This window comes from Antedon mediterranea, chromosome 1 (assembly GCF_964355755.1).
Source record: "Antedon mediterranea chromosome 1, ecAntMedi1.1, whole genome shotgun sequence".
In the NCBI taxonomy this organism is placed as follows: Eukaryota; Metazoa; Echinodermata; class Crinoidea; order Comatulida; family Antedonidae; genus Antedon; species Antedon mediterranea.
In genome coordinates this window covers 21,091,630-21,109,537 of record NC_092670.1, presented here as the reverse complement: position 1 = coordinate 21,109,537, position 17,908 = coordinate 21,091,630, and the positions used below count along the sequence as shown (strand labels likewise).

General features: G+C 33.0%; 2 protein-coding genes across 2 annotated transcripts; one reads left to right on the top strand and one right to left on the bottom strand.

The window, feature by feature from the left end:
• Positions 1-257: 257 nt before the first annotated feature.
• On the bottom strand, positions 258-6,320 carry LOC140047947 (probable flavin-containing monoamine oxidase A). Its single transcript, XM_072092978.1, has 11 exons — positions 6,094-6,320; positions 5,666-5,753; positions 5,333-5,507; positions 4,851-4,965; positions 3,145-3,302; positions 2,878-3,058; positions 2,141-2,241; positions 1,743-1,916; positions 1,538-1,624; positions 1,357-1,457; positions 258-1,025 (listed from the first exon to the last, which is right to left on the bottom strand). The coding sequence occupies exons 1-11, from the start codon at positions 6,254-6,256 to the stop codon at positions 848-850; spliced, it is 1,521 nt and encodes a 506-aa protein (XP_071949079.1). The 5' UTR covers positions 6,257-6,320; the 3' UTR covers positions 258-847.
• Positions 6,321-6,748: 428 nt separating this feature from the next.
• On the top strand, positions 6,749-17,821 carry LOC140062119 (arf-GAP with dual PH domain-containing protein 1-like). Its single transcript, XM_072108179.1, has 8 exons — positions 6,749-7,164; positions 7,913-8,046; positions 9,187-9,278; positions 10,006-10,198; positions 12,959-13,105; positions 13,516-13,599; positions 14,125-14,259; positions 14,804-17,821. The coding sequence occupies exons 1-8, from the start codon at positions 7,083-7,085 to the stop codon at positions 15,032-15,034; spliced, it is 1,098 nt and encodes a 365-aa protein (XP_071964280.1). The 5' UTR covers positions 6,749-7,082; the 3' UTR covers positions 15,035-17,821.
• Positions 17,822-17,908: the final 87 nt, after the last annotated feature.

The following is a 17,908-nucleotide window of genomic DNA, read 5'->3' as shown; positions in this document are numbered from 1 at the left end:
TTGAACAATATTGTATCATGGTCATCGTTGTAAATGACCAATGGCTGTTGAATGATTGTCCATTATAATATTATTGAATCTCATACTATGACTCATGTACATAGGTTATTCATTTTTATTTTAAACTTCAATTTAATATATCATTTATTAATTTTAAAAATAATATTTGTAAGCATTTATTTAAATTTACAAGTTATTGAAAAATTCATGTAACAATATAATACATATTTTAAAATTTCTATACAATTTTTAAGAATACTTAACAAATGTAAAATCATTTATATTTGGTTTGTGGAGTACTTCACCTACTGTTCTAAAGTCTACATTTTAAAAATGGTCATCTTTTCTTGTCAAGTGAGTCCAAGACGCCATCTTGTATCCAAGATTGGTTTATTTGGTTTGTGGAGTACTTCATCTACTGTTCTACAGTCTTCATCATAAAAGTTGTCGTCTTTTCTTGTCAAGTGAGTCCAAGACACCATCTTGTGTCCAAGATTGGTTTATTTGGTTTGTGGAGTACTTCATCTACTGTTCTACAGTCTTCATCATAAAAGTTGTCGTCTTTTCTTGTCAAGTGAGTCCAAGACACCATCTTGTGTCCAAGATTGGTTTATTTGGTTTGTGGAGTACTTCATCTACTGTTCTACAGTCTTCATCATAAAAGTTGTCGTCTTTTCTTGTCAAGTGTGTCCAAGTCACCATCTTGTGTCCAAGATTGGTTTATTTGGTTTGTGGAGTACTTCATCTACTGTTCTACAGTCGTCATCATAAAGTTGTCGTCTTTTCTTGTCAAGTGAGTCCAAGACACCATCTTGTGTCCAAGATTGGTTTATGTTGCTGTACATCTTTAGAAGTTGTCAGAGGCCACAAGACTTTTCTTGTCAAGTGAGTCCAGGAGGCCATCTTGTGTCCATGTTGGATCTATTTTGTTTATTACTTGCTCTGCTGCTCTTAACCCAGTCTGAACAGCACCACTTATGTAACCTGTCCATATTGTTGATGTCTCAGTCCCTGCCCAATGCACTCTGTACAATTATTAACAATATATTATGTTATTCAATCAATTTAGAGGAAGCATCATGCCTGCAGATGTACATTCCTTGCATTTACTTTTAGTTGATGGTTAGTGGGAAAGGTTAGGCCTTACATGGTCTTTAAAACACCACGGATGGAGCGGTTTCCACATAGTCAGTGAGAGAATTCCAGAAGTTAAGTCTGTTCTGAACTTGAGGGAGTTACCAGTGTGGTATTTTCAATTAATTAATGGGTACATTATTTTCCTAGGGCATTCACATGTTATGCAAATTTAAAGAAATTAAGAACAAACTTGAGTCCCAGTCGACCTTCAACACCTACCTATCAACTGGCTCCCTTAAAGTATCGTGAAACAGAGTCATTGCTCCTGTGGTCATAATGTTCACAGGACAGCCGCCGTTGTACTCCTCTTCTGCCCAGTCCTAAAGAAAAAGACTTAGAAACTGTGTAAATCATTCATTAGAATTGGTAAAACTTATGGAGTTAAAAATGGAGACATTACCTTGTCCACATAGTCGATGACATCATCAGCTTGCAAACCAAAATAGTCAACCAATGACTTTACTACCTCACGCCTTCTGACAGATGGCTTTGAAGAAAAGAAACAAAGAAATTATTCAACTACTTACTTTATTGCCAATTTTTGAGCTATGATTGGTAAATTAAACAGAGTCGAATAAAGTTTCTTTGAAAGAATTCTGAATTACCTCAATTTTACGCCATTGTCTTGAGTTGGAAAAGAAGCCAACAAGTGCAGGAGACCCATTGGATGTCACAGCATCATACACCAATTGAATCGGCCCCGTGTCACAGCCATCAACAACTGGTGGACCTCCTAGACTCACCACTTCACCAGACAGACCAGCATCCCTCCAGAAAGCCTATTTCATATTTATCATTAGAATTATTATGGACTGTTTCATTATCTTTTGGGTGATTTTTATCATGAGCAACATACTGAAATGTATGTAGATGATATAGTGATCCCTATCACAATAAGTAGTGGGGTTGTCAAAAACTTAAAAAAATAGGGGTCTTTCACCAGATTGGTTTGGATCTAATTTCCACAACTTAATGTTAAGTTAAATAAAAAAGTTAATTTTACTTTTTTTAAAGTGACTATGAATTTCATCAAATGTCCGATGGGCATCCTCTGAGCAAGATAGTGACGATCCATTGGCAAACCTGGTTTAAACTTAATATTTTCTGGAAAAAAGTGAAATTGATTGAAGACTTATGTCATCCTTAAGCTCTCAATATTGTGCCTTTATTAGAAGCTGAATTTTAGTTTCTTTTGTACTGTATGTCTATTTGTAGTCTGGGCTTCAGACGGAGTTTTGTCTTAATATTAGTAAAAATATAAATATTTTTGCACATATGGCGTTTCATACGTGTATTACTTGAATTTGGATGTATTTTCAGACAAAAATCAAAACGACGACGTGTTGAATGACATAAAAAAGGCAATAAATACAGACTTGGAGCAAGTCTAGTCTATTTGTTATTTTTAGATTTGTACATATTTGAATTAACTTTTAAATGCAATTAGAAAATGTTGTTATAATTTTTATATAATTATAATGTAAATTTTGCGCAATGCAGATTTGCCACTTTTTAATAATCCAGAATTTAATTGAACAAAAAATTAACAATAGAATTTCAAACAGCCTTGGTTCTGGAACATGGTGGCGGCATTTTAATACTAAATGTCTAAGTTCAATTCTATGTTGTAATCATCACCAAAACTTGTGCCCACTTTAAGACTAATTAGTTAGTTTTTCAGTAATTTTGCTATTGGATGATTTTCTGTTTTAAATTAAACTACTTTAAGTAGTCACCTACCTACACAATGAATTGGCGCTGCCACGATCACATGTTTAGTTTTAACTTCCTTCCCAGACTCTGTTACAATTGTCACAAAGTCAGGATTTGATTGGTCAATGAGTTTCACCGGCTCACTCAACCATACATTCTCAGAACCAATTTTTTCAGCAGCTTTCTCCGATATTTGTTGAGCTCCTCCCTAATAATGAAATGAAAATGAATTAGTCTAACCTTTTTAAAATAGTTAGTAGAAGTTTTGTTTGCAGACATGATTTCTTTGTGTACCTTTATGCGAAATTCCTGCGCCCCTCCTTTGGCAGTTTCGACCAAAGCTTCGCATCCACCGGCCGCATTGCCATACTGAAGAAAATACAATAGCGAAAGTTCTTTTGGCGTTGCACCAAATATTACGTGAATGGCCGTTTCAAGAGTTTCACGAGCCTCTACAAACAAAAAAGTTGATTGAATTAAAAGTACTTTATATTTTATAAACTGTGTAACATTTACAAGGGATATTTATTTATTTTTTTAATTTGTATTTTTATGTGACTGATTGTGCCTGTCATGAATTTCTGCAAGGACCAAATAAATCGGAATATGTACTTGTTGGACTGTAGTAAAACACGTTTCAATTAACAGGGTTTGTTGTTATAAAATATAGTGGACACTCAAATATTTTAAAATCATGGACCACCACTGGAGGTTGGATAGACTTTACCTCAGTCTGTATTGTATTTTTATTCGGGGTACCCGAGTCTAGGACTTACTCATTTTCTCCTCCTTCTCCATCTGGACACTATTGAGTAAAAAGTGCGATTTTTAAAGTACTACTCCTCCCTTATTAGTTGTAGTATTGAGCTGGGATTTGGCATGAATATACTACAGGGACATGTCCTCAAATCTATAGAGCCGGATTTTTTAATTTCAAACCGGATGCAGCCATATGACGTCTTGAAGATGGTACCATATAGCCGTATTTGGTAGGTTATTATGTGTAGTTGACGTCACATCCCGTCTTATGACGTCATTACAGCTTCATTTGCTGTACCCCGAGTATCGCACATTCGTAGTGGTTATCACGTTTGCTTAACACGCAGAAGATACCTGGTTCGAGCCCGGACGAAACCTTTTTTTTTTAAACTTTATGGTGAAAAGTACTGTATACGCAATATGATAATTATACACAGTATATCTTATTTTTATTATTTTTTAAAATACTTATTTTGTGTAATCGGTAATTATCACTTTTACACATGTTTATTTTGCTTTGTGCTTATTACCATATTTATTTGTAATTTAAATGGATTAAAAAACTTTGTGTAACCCACATTTTTATTGTAAGAGGTTTCGTAGTGTAGTGGTTGTCAAGTCTGCTTAACACGCAGAAGGTCCCGGTTCGAGCCCTGGCGAAACCTATTTTTCTTTAACTTTATGGTGAAATATACTGTATACGTAATATGATATAGAGTATATCTCGTTTTATTACTCGGGGTACCTGAGTCTAGGACTCTCTCATCTTTTCCTCTTCTTCTTCCATCCGGACACTATTGAGCAAAAAGTGCGATTTATAAAGTACTACTCCTCCCTTATTCGTTGTAGTATTGAGCTCGGATTTAGCATGAATATACTACAGGGACATGTCCTCAAAGCTATAGAGCCGGATTTTTTAATTTCAAACCGGATGCAGCCATATCACGTCTCGAAGATGGTACCGTATAGCCGTATTTGGTAGCGCGGTTATTGATGTGTACGTGACGTTACATCCGGTCTTATGACGTCATTACAGCTTCTTTCGCTGTACCCCGAGTATTGCACATTCGTGCTTGTTTATGTTAATGCACCAATCTAGAAAATATTTCGAACTCAGGTATTATATGTATGAAATGCCATGTGTGCCAAAATATTTATCTTTTTACCAATATTAATTTGAAATAGAGTCTAGAACCTAGACTATAGGTATAGGGTGGGGTCAGGTGATCCTTGTCTGTTACCTTTGGTCCACATAGTCTTCCTTATAAATGTGTCCACTGTCATACTGTCCCATTCCTCAGCCTGTTTGCATTTATGTATGCTGTCAGGAGGCACCTTTTTACCCATACGATTTATCTATGAAACCAATAAGGATTTTACACATTTCAATAGATTGTTATTGATTGAGATTAATTAATTGATCAATTAGTTGACTGATTAATTGTTCAATGAATTGATTATTAATCAAATGAATGGATTCATTGATTGATCAATAGATTGATTTAATAATCTTTTTATTGACTGATCAATTGATTGATTTATTGATAAATGAGTTAGTTGATTGATTGATCAATGGATTGATTAATAATCATTTGATTGACTGATCAATTGATTGATTTATTGATAAATGAATTAGTTGATTGATTGATCAATGGATTGATTAATAATCATTTGATTGACGGATCAATTGATTGATTTATTGATTAATTGAGCATTGTCTGACCTGCAGCATAACATTGCCAAGGTCAAGCAGTGCCATGAATGACAGTTTTGGAAGACTTGAGTTGTATTTACGGATCTTGCCGTCACCAAGACATAGGAATTTTGACCCCAATGTATACTGTTCGTAGTATTCTATCCCCAACTCCTTCATTAACCACAAAATATGATGCTGTGTTCTGTAAAGTTAAAAGTGGAACATTTATAATCTACGTAAAATGTAGTTTGTTTTATAGTACATCATGGACTAAATAACACATTGCTTATACAGGTACTGTACTAATAGCAATAGTGCAATAACTATACTATACTGCAGTATTGCAGCCAAGATGTTTACCTTCCAATCCACTGACCTCCAAGGTCAAACATTTCTTGTCCATCATTCACTTTTACTGATTCAGTCAATGTTCGACCTCCAAGCCTTGCTGTAAATAGTATAAAAATAGACCGAAAAATTATATGGTGTCTACTATTCTTTTAATTTTCCCCACCCTCCTCACCGAACTTAGATCCTCCCCTCTGACACACACAGAGCTGGCGGGTGAACCTTTTGGCATATACAATGCAAAACATTACAATTTCTTCTCCCCCCCCCCCCCCACTCCCACTCCTAGGTCCAGTATTTTAAAATCCTGGATCCAGCTATCTGTTAATGTTATGTAGCAAAATAAAATATATGTAAAATATTATATTACGAATAAAAAAATATGTACAGGCATATACTGTTGTTAGACACCCAAGTTCAAGTGATGAGCTATCTCCTACCTTTGGCTTCTAGTAGAAGTACTTTGCACCCATCGTTGTTGTTTACACCCTTCTTCTTTGACAAAACGTTTTGCAACCGATATGCAGCAGTTGCCCCTGCCACTCCACCACCAACTATAACAGCATCATATACATCATCAAGTTTGTTTTCTTCAGAAGCCATCGATAGAAGCAGTCTCGAACATAGAACAATAAAGATGTCAACAACAAACTAGTTTACAACATTAATCGAGTAATGAAAATGTAAAGCTAGCTGCACTTTCGTATCGTTTGCTGCTGCTGTCACTTTGTATTATGGTTCAGGGGTCAATAAGTCGCAACTGCCCTGGATATCGGAGATTGGGTACCTGGGAGTGCTTAATCATGCGTAAACAGCCAAGTTTGTGCGTTGCGCAATTCCGGCGAAACATTTTACGGACCTGGAAGTCCAGTTTCAATAGATGTTCGTACATTATTTATAACATAAAAGATTACTGTGTACACAAAATATTAATTATAGTACCTTACAAAGGATGTTGGTGGTCGACCGGTTGCGTTGTTTGTGTTGTCTATGTTTGTGTTCATTTGTTAATGTTATTTACAACTATATGGAGCTGAGATGAGGAAAACTGTGAATAAAATTTAGCAACGACGGGTTTTATCCGTTGATGATGGCCTCTGGGAGAAGCAAACCATGTTTTCTTGGTCAGTTCATGGTATGGCGGTATATATCAGTTATTCCTTAGTTCTTTGATTGAACGCCAAAAGTATCATTTTATTAATTATAAAGTAACATAATAATAACAACGAGTTTTAAAAAACGGCATTATACAGGGAGACTAGATGATTTAAATTTCCCTGATTATTATAAAAACAGACCGGATTCCGGAACAAATTATACCCACCCGGAAGTTCCTCTTAGAGGGCGTGCTTCACATACTATTGAAAAGTGAAACTCTAAGCGAAGAGCAACAAGTTGCGGAAGAAAACTCAAGTTTACGCTTAACAAAATGACAGAAAGAAATAAAAATCGCCTTTTAGACCTACTTACACAAGAAGGAAACAATGTTTGTGCTGATTGTGGTTGTCAGGGTGAGTATAATTTCACGAATTTATATGTATTATGTACGATTTAAAGGCTAAACTTACACTTAATATCTACCAGTAATTTGGGTTCATAAATGGGCGTTCGACAAAACTTAACGAGGCGCGGTTCACCGGGTTTTGATCTCTGTTGCAGTCGTGATTAGACTGCACATACCAGGCTGGGCCACAACAGATATAAACACACTTAACTAAAAACATCTATGCTATTATAATTTGTAATTGCGGCCAAGAATATTAGATATGAAAAGGAAGAGGTGTGTTGTTGAATGAAAAAGGAAGAAGGACTTTACAGTATTTAAAACTTTAAAAAATAAGGCATAGGCTAGGCCTATATTTTATGGCATATTCATTTTATTTTAATGTTTATTATTTAATATAATTTTTAGTAGACAGTAGGTACTTGCTGTATCAATATGACACTAAAAGAGGAAGTTTAGTCACCATTAGGACTTTTGACATCATATGCAAGCAAAAGCCCCGTTTGTTGTCTTTTGTAAGTTGCGTCCACACAGCAAGGTTTATAAGAAGTTGCAGACTGCAGAATATACTGTGTTTAATGTTAATTGTTATTTCATATTCATTCATTTTTAACATAATGCATTAATTTAACATACAGCTTTTAACATAAAAAAATTCAGTATCACTAAATTATAAGTTTGAGTTCGGTGATGGGATTAAGTTGGGTGAGTATGTACATCGCTTAGGTTTAACAAATTTAACTTGTTTGTTTCAGATCCAGATTGGGCCTCTTTCAACCTTGGTATCTACCTATGTGTAACTTGCGCACAGATTCATAGAATGCTTGGAGCTCATATAAGTAAAGTAAAATCAATTAGGCTTGACCAATGGAATGATGACCAAGTAGAGGTATGGGTCATTTGAGTACATTACAGTGCTAAAGCTCCGCCTACACTAACACACTTTATGTGACAAAAAAAATGTGATGTGCCCATATATGGACAGGATGATATCACTACCATATTTGGGCATATCACTACCATATTTGGGAACATAACATTTTTTTTGTCAAACTAGTTGGATAGTGTAGACAAAGTTTAATGATAAATATATACCCTATTCTTATAAGAAGCAAACCTCTCCAAAATCCAGTATGTCCCAAGTAAACCCCCCCCCCCCCACACACAATACTTTTTTTTTTACAATTTGCAATCTATATGTTTTGTATATTAATTTGCTTTATAAAGTAATGCAGAATTTATATAATTATTTAAAATTAAAAATGAAAGTCTTTTATTCTTACTTCTGTTAAATTTTGATAAGATTCAATGAGGTCAGCAAAATTCAAGTTTGAGTTCATTGTGTGTAAAGGGTTAAGATATTGTTAGAAAGTACTACACTATGAAACGTTACGTGACAAAAAATGTGATGTGCATGATGATGTCATATCACTACCATTATTTGAGCATATCAATACCATATTTGGGCACATCACACTTTTTTTGTCAAACTAGTTTGATAGTGTAGACAGAGCTTTAGAGACAGTACTATCTATCTTCCGGGGGGGGGGGGGGGAAGTAGGTTGAGAAGACTTAAAACTAAGATAGATATTAGTGCACATATAAGGGAAGATTAGACTTAAACTGACACATTCTCACAAGGTAATACAGTAAAATACTACACACACTTTAATGTTAACACTATAACAATAAATAACACATAATTATAAAACCACTTGCATAAAAGCATAATGTAAAATATGATGTTCAAAATTGAAATTGAAAAGTAACTGTTAAAATTTATAGTAAAATGTTCTAAAATAATCCAATAAAATGTTTTTTTATGATATACAGTAGGGCATTTGTGTTTGAAATTTAAAAATTACAAGCAAAATAAAATTGTTTGAAGAATCTCATTCATTGAAGTTCTGTATTTATTTTATTATTAGTATTATTTACAGTATAGTTAGAAGGAAATTTAAATATAAATTTAGTTTCCTATCCAAGAAGACATGTTTGTTCAGTCTTTTCCTTGTTTTTGTTTTTTTAGTTTATGGCAGCAAATGGAAACCAGGCTGCCAAGGCCAAGTATGAATTATGTGTACCGGCCTCGTACAAGAGGCCAACAGAACGTGACTGCCAGTGAGTATAGTAACAACTTATCTCGTAATAGAGGTGTCCTCTAATAAGTGTTTGCCATAGTGTTATAACATATTCTTTATGGAAAAGTGTCCTATGAATAAAAGTCTTCCAAGGGAGGGAGTTTTATTATATAATGAATATGACCACTTCATCTTCCTTTTTGTGCAAAACTTAGTTTATTTGCACATTATAGCCAGTTTTCTCGTCGATGTAACGTTACGATGAGTGCATTGAGTTGACCAGATTCAACGATTTTACATGAAAAGGGGGAAATCAACGTTAAATATCATTGAAATCTGCACGCCTTGACAATGCAACGATGTTTTTCACCATTGTTGTACACTTTTCAAACTAAATTATAATATAAACAAAATTTAATTTACTGTTTGTCTTTAGTGTAAGCATAGATTAAGATATCAGCGAAAACATATCTTAGGCTGGGTTTAAGCATCAAAACCCGTAACTTTTTCAATTTCGACACGGGCCAGGCTGAGCAGGGCCGGAGAGACCTATGAACGATCAGTAAAAATGTGTAAATATTAGCAGTCCGACTCGATCATCATTATTGTTATTTTTTTCAACTTTGACAATTAACGTTCATGTTGTCCCTTACTAGTCAACATCTCTGCTACAAGGCATTGTGGTGCTTCTTGTGAAATACTGTACATTATTCATTATTGACAGTATATCCCAAATAATAATGATGATTCAATTTTCCTTCTTTTAGAGTTCTACGTGAACAATGGATCCGTGCTAAGTACGAGCGCCATGAATTTATGGACGTAGATAAACAAACATACTTGTCTGGACATAAGACGGGCTACCTGTGGAAACGACTAAAAGGCGATAGTCGCTTCCAAAGCCGCTTGTTCGTGCTTTCTGAAGAGGAGAACGTCATCAAATACTACAATAAACAAGATGTATGTACAGTACAAATACAGAAACCCCTTTTCTATATACCCCTATTTAAGGGATACCTCCATTAAGGGGACACTATCCCGTAAAAAGCAACAAGGTAAAATATAGGTTTAAAAACTACAGACTACCTCCATTAAGGGGACACTATCCCGTAAAAAGCAACAAAGTAAAATATAGGTTTAAAAACTACAGACTACCTCCATTAAGGGGACACTATCCCGTAAAAAGCAACAAAGTAAAATATAGGTTTAAAAACTACAGACCACCTTAATTAAAGGAACACTATCCCGTAAAAAGCAACAAAGTAAAATATAGGTTTAAAAACTACAGACTACCTTCATTAAAGGGACACTTGGTCCTGAAGGTATCCTCTTAATAGCAGTTCTTCTATATTTCTATCTTATCATATCACGCTATAAACTAATAAATTTACTGCATGTCATTGTATTTTACTGAAGTAATAGATTTCAATGCAGTTACAGTACATTGTACATTTGGCAAATGTTCATAAATCTAGGACTTAAATCAATATAAAGTCACTCATTCAAGCTTACCTAATTGTGTTGATAGTTATTAGAATTTGTGTTGTGATTTTGTAGAGTATTGTAATTATCTTTTTCTGAGAAAAAAAAACAACCTTATTTAAATATATTAAACTGTATTGTAGTTCCTGTTTAGCCTTATTTCCAGAAATAGATGATATACAGTATTATGTAATTGTTACTAAATTTAGCCATGATGAACATTTTAATACACATTATTAATTTTAATCTCAATATTTAAATCTTTAACATCCTGTTTTTTATGACAACCAGGAAATCTACAAATTATTATTTATTTACAATTTATCTTGTTTATATATCTTTGTGTAAATATACCTTTAGCTTTTTGCTCTGAAACAGCTGATAGATATTGTAAAGTTTTAATACACATTATTAATTTTAATCTCAATATTTAAATCTTTAACATCCTGTTTTTTATGACAACCAGGAAATCTACAAATTATTATTTATTTACAATTTATCTTGTTTATATATCTTTGTGTAAATATACCTTTAGCTTTTTGCTCTGAAACAGCTGATAGATATTGCAAAGTTTTGTTAGTTAAGGTCATTTTTACTATAGAATAAATTGCTTTTTAAAATTAATTTTTGCATTAGAAATGTGGCAAATTTAATAACAAATTTTTTTTAAATTGACAAAATCAGATAAATAACCCTTTGAAGCTTTTCTTTCAATTCATCTTTTATTGGTCATATAAACATAAATCAGGAAATCTTTGTTAATACACTGCAGTAAATAAAAAAGTTTAAAATATGTCAAATAGGTAAAAAATGATAGAAAAGTAGAGTACAATATATATTTACTTTTGCTAGGTAAATGTTTAGGAAACAAAATTTCTTTTGTAAATTTTACTTTTTTGTATTGCGAAATCTGATTTTTTTTATCTCTTAAGTGGAAAAGGATGTATTACAATGGTAATGGTAGGGACTGTATAATTTGTTTTTCCTATTATACTTCCTCAAAGCAAATCTTGAATACAAATATTAATAGGAATGTACAGTACTTTAGTAATATCTTATCTTGGTTACTACTTACTAAATTATTAATATTTTTAATGATTAGTGTACATTATTAGGCTTTTCAATTTCCTGTTTAAAGAACTGTGGGAAATTTCTACAAACAATATGTTGCTTTATTTGTTGGTTTAAAATTATTTTAATAATAATAATAATAATTTTTAATATATTAAAAAAAATATTAACAGTACTTCTAGTGCTACTTTCAGAAAAATTATTAGCGGTCAAGACAGTGAAACCATAACATTGGCAAGGGTTTGAGGCTCACTCGCTCTATGGTTCTGGTGTTGATTCCTCGGATAAGGACTATAGTACAAACCGTTAGTCCAGTACACATCTAGCTCATGTGCACTTTAAAGAACCGAATACATCTTTCGAGATGAGTAGGGGGTTGTACTAGTACATCACAGCCACTGATCATACATTAACTAGGCGCTCTTGGAGATCAATATTTGACTGAAGAGGTTTCCCAGTATTAATAAATAATAACAGACTTATAAATAGTTGAATTTCCCAATGCTGGACTTTGAAACTGGAAAATCTCCAAAATCAGACTTTTCTTGAGGTCCAAAGCTACAAAATAATTTTTTACCATTAAAAACATACAGTATTCATAGGTCAGCCCAAAGGGAATGTGATAAAACTAATTTATGAATGAAACTGGTTTTTTTAATGAACTCATAAAAAGATAATCAGATTGTACTTTTAAAAAATCATGTAAAGTAGTTTTTGTATGGATTGAACTTCTATTATGACCCCATTAATATTGTGTAGGAATGTACTGTCACTCACAGTGCTAGGGAAATCCCCTATATTTCCTAAAAACCTAAGTTTACATAACATCATGCCCTTTATAATCTAAAACAAAATATGTAGATAATGAAAGTTATTAACACATGATTGTGATTATGAATAATAACTAGGTCAAATCTGGTACAGTACTCAGATATATCCTATAATGTGGTAACTACCTTATTTACAGATTTTACATAGAAACTGTGTCTAATGTGGCAAAAGATATTTTTGTAATGTTGACTGGTTTTATTTTTTTTAACCCAAGTGACCGAATACCCGGTCATCTCTGTGTTGTAGCCAGGTTTAACATTTTTGGTCCCTAGTTTTTAGAACTCAACAAGCTTGATATATCAGATAATTTATTCTCTTTTTTTTGTTGTTTTAAAGGCCAAGGAACCAAAAGCTGCTATTAAGCTATCTAATTTAAATGCTGTGTTTGTTCCTGATAAGATAGGCAACCCAAATGGACTTCAGATATCATGGCTAAAAGAAGGCATCACTAGAAACATCTATTTGTACACTGATGATGGAAAGGTACTGTAGGTTCTGTGAACTAACCAATTTTTGGCTTTTTCAATTCCTGTGGCCGTATTCACCATTCACACTTACCCTTAAAATTACAAAAAAATCTCCTATCTAAATGAATACAATTTAAATATTTAAATACTTATTAAATACTATTGAGTTAAGTGAAATCAGAAATACTTGATATTTAAGGGGAATATCTCACTTAAGTGTGACTGCACCTACCCATTTTATTTTACCGTGAGATGGTAAGCATCTAGTAATAGTCTCTACAATCTCACTACTTGCCAAAATTATGCTATACTTAAACTTTTTTTTAAATGGGGATGATTTAATAGCATAATTGCACAATGGCAAAAGAAGAATAGTAAATTGCTTATGTTTTATTCTAATACTTTGATTGTTTGTTTGTGTTTCAGGATATAGTTGAATGGTACAATGCCATTCGTCATGCAAATTACAATCGCCTCAAAGTGGCTTACCCTGGATCTTCAGATGATGAAGTATGTTTTGTACATATTGATTTGATATGATTTTTTATTTAGTGTTCGATACACCAAAGAAAGCTCTCCTCCAGCCTAAATTGGATTTTTATTTCCTGTAATATAAGTCAATTAGCCCCAATAAAACTTGTGTGCAAATGTAAATAGATCCATGTGTAGGCTGATAAAGCACCTCCAATTTGTGAATTCCTTGAGGGTAGTATTATACTAAACACAAAACATGAAGTGGAGTTGTGACTTGGTGGTTATGATGCTTGGCTACTAATCCAAGTGTCCTGGGTTCAAGTCCTGTCATATGTCAGACTTTGTTTATGTAGAGCAACTTGTGTATATGTTTGTCTTGTGAACGGGATTGCCACCTTTAAGAAGGATAGTGAATGAATTCGCTTATGGTTATCCTTGGCAATTTGTCTAAATATATATATTTTTAAAATTTAAAAAAATGGTCAACACTTGGTTGTCCTGTATTTTTGAAATTGTTGTTAATAGACCCGGACACTTGACATTTGATATTTACCTTTACAGTTAAGTAGTCAGTTAAGCCGTGACTTTATCAAAGAAGGTTGGTTAAGCAAGTCAGGACCAAGAGGTGTTGAGACGTATCGTAAAAGATGGATGACACTAGATGGCAGAAGACTTCTCTACTTTCAAGAGCCACTGGTAAGAGCTCAAATTACAGGCCTGATTTAAGACTCAAATTTAGGAGAATTTTTTTAATCCATATACGTTCATCCATTAAGAGAACTCCATTCCATTTGTAGGTGACCCAAAATGTTTGGTGATTGAACTCGGTTAAACTATTTGCCAATACTTGTGCCAATTTAGGGACCCTGCCTCCATTTAGGTACCCTACAACCATTTAAGGGACCCTACCACCATTTAAGGGACCCAACAACAACAACAATTTTTGGGACCCTGCCTCCATTTTAGGAACATTTTGAAATCCACATGTTGTCAAAAAGACCCATTTGTAGGTGACTCAGAAAGTTGGACTGATAGTTTGTTACACTAGTTTACAATACTCATTCATCATCATCTACTACTATAGGTTTAGATTGCCTAAAAGGATGTTCTCTTTTTGGTTAAATTACAGCTGTTGTTGACCATTCAATACCAGTATTATTTGGTACCTACAGCCAAGATTTAATAGTTTCATTATGTTGTGGTACGTTTTATCAATATATTTAACAATTTTCACCATTAGGAACCTCATCCAAGAGGAGAGGTATTCCTTGGCAATAAGCTTGATGGTTACTTTGTACGTGATGGCCTTCCACCTGGCAAACCAGAGGAACCTCCAAACAGCTTCTCCCTCATCACGCCTGACCGTGAATACTACTTCAGTGCCGAGAGTGTCGAGGAACAAAAGTCCTGGATGGAAGCATTAAAGGCGGCCTGCGATAAACCAATGTATCCGCAAGATAAAAAAAAATAACAACTTTAATTCAAATAGTTATTCATAATATTTATAGCTAAAAAATAAAAAGATTAAATAAATAAACAAAATTTGGCTTTTGAAATAAATTTAACTAGTTCTTTCAAATATGTAAATGTAATAATTCAAAATTGATTGAGGGCGCTTTCTTTAGCTTTTATTAGATAATGTATTTGTGTATTATGTACACTCTGTTTCCTTAATATATTCACCAATTAAAAATTCAGTTTGAGAATTGCGGAATTCTAATAATCAGTGTATGCCTCTAAAGCCTTGTCTACACTATCAAACTTTATGTGACAAAATAATGTGATGTGACCATATATGGACATGATGATGTCATATCACTAGCATATTTAGGCACATCACACTTTTTTTGTCAAACTAGGTTTGATAGTGTAGACAGAGCTTAGCTATTTTATATATTTCTTAAAAATTAGACTACAATGCTTTTCTGCCAACGTATATATATTTACATTGTAAAGCCACTGTCACAGGTATTAGACACAGCTAGCCTAGCCTCTGATTGAATAGAGTTATATATTAACCTCATAAATGATTTTAGTTTGTATATTTTATATGCAACTTTTTAAGTAAAGACAAAGATAAAAAATTTTAGATATATTTTCTGCACCATATATTATAACTAAATTCTCAAAGCTAGATTTTTTTTATGTACAGTATCTTGTAGATGATGTAAACAGCCAACTCTCCCATGTGGGCTTGCTGCCCAAAATGTCAATGTCCTGTTTTTTTTTATAAATATACACTGTATATAATAATCTAAGATCTTAGGATAACAAGAAAATTATAATTTTGCTAGTTTTCTGTTTTCGTGATGTTTGGATTCAGGAGAGTTGTTTGCAAAGCTAGAATTTTAGTAACTATTTTTGTAAACATTTTACAGCCAACTCTCCCAAATGCATTTGGGCTTGCCCAAAATATCAATTCCTGTTTTTTTTTCAATACTCCTTTAGTAGTTTTTCGTTTTCGTAGTGTTTGGATTCAGGAGAGTTGTTTATAATATAATTAACTAATTTCTACTTTTTAGTAATTGATATGCCTTGTCAAGTTCTTTCAAACATAATTTTTTAGTAGCCAAATTTTATTTTATTTTTATTGATAGATAGATTCTTATACTGAGACATTATATTGAGATGATAACTGTTAGTTTGAGAAATGTCACCTCCTCTCCCCTTGAACACAATGAGATTTTAAAATGCATTTAAAGATGTATTGTCTCCAAAAATCATGAAAAATGAAGCTTAATAAAAAAATAGTTTTGGCCGTTTAAAAGTTATTCACTTTCGTAGAAAAAAAAACTTTAAAAAAAAGTAAAAATAAACTGATAAATTTAACCAAAAACCCATGGACTTCCAGTCAATTTGACTATTTTTTAAATTTAATTTACAGCTTTTACAGGTAAAAAATCAAGTTTTTTTGTCAAAGTTAATAACTATTATGTGACATTAAAATGGGATTTTTTTTTGTTAGGGCGAAATATATTTTTAAGCTTAAGTTATTATCTACTGAATTAAGACCTGACTGAACTTGTGCTGTTTTCAAACATTAACTGTTTTAAATTGTGCTTTTGTAGAATAATGCTGTAAATATTATCTTCAGTCAATTTTAATATCAAAAACATATTTAAAAAATATACTAAATATGTATCCATTGATACTTTAAATACAGCTTGCTTACTTTTAACTGGAATATGTTGGGCTGGACAAATTGTCAGTAAGCTTATAGTAATTATAATTGTCTAACACAAACTTAATAAAAATTGTACTGTATTATCATGCCTTATAATGCACTTGTCAATTGTATGACCCACTATATGACCCCCGGGAGAGGTGCGTCATGGGTGCGTCATTTACAAATAATTACTGACGCAGGGGTGCGTCAAAAAACCTAGATGGTACGTCACATCAATGAACAAGGTGTGTCAATGTCCGTCACTTTACCACCCACAACAACAACATGGTCACAGTGCGTCAAAATGGGTGCGTCATGGTCACCTAAAGGTAAGTCACCTTTTTGACGCACGGGTGCGTCATGGTATTCAAAAGTATGACGCACATCGGACAAATGACGCACCTCTCCCGGGGGTCGTATAGTGGGTCATACAATTGACAAGTGCATTATGAAGGTGAGAGTTTTTCAAGATCAAGACAATTATATTTTTGCTATGTATATTTTTGTATCAATTGATCAGTTAAGCAACTACATACAAAATTGTATTGTAAAGTTTAGCAGAATTGTTTTAATAGTAAAACAGAGTACCATCATGCCTTATTATCAGGGTACATGTTTTTCAAGATCAAGACAATTATATTTTTGCTATGTGTAGTTTTTCATCAATCAATCAGTTGATAAGCATAATTGTAAAGTTTAGCTAAATTGTTTTTAGTAGTAAAAAAAATGTTTTTAATTCTAGAGAATAAAAAAATATTGTTATACTGTATATGCATAATATAATATTGCACTATGTACTTAATTTTCATTGAAAAATAGTGTAGGCCTGCAGTAACTGCCCTAAAATACCACTCCTAAATAGTGTCATTTCTAATGGTGATTTATTTATATCGAATTGTTGTGTGTGTGTGTTTAGTTTAAGAAACTGAAATCCCTGTAGAGCAATGTACAGTTAGTGTGTAGCAATGAGATAGCTGAATTTAGTGAAGGGATTTGGTTGGGATTATCAGGAAGGAATGACAAAGTTGCTTTAGAAAATTTGTTTATTTTTAACCTCTTGGTTTCATACCAGACTGGTTTTCAAGAAATTTATCTTATTGTAGATTGGGTTTTATTGGAATTTTTGTACTGGAAAATTTGATTAATGCACTATAGGCAAGTTGTTGTGTATGCTAAAGT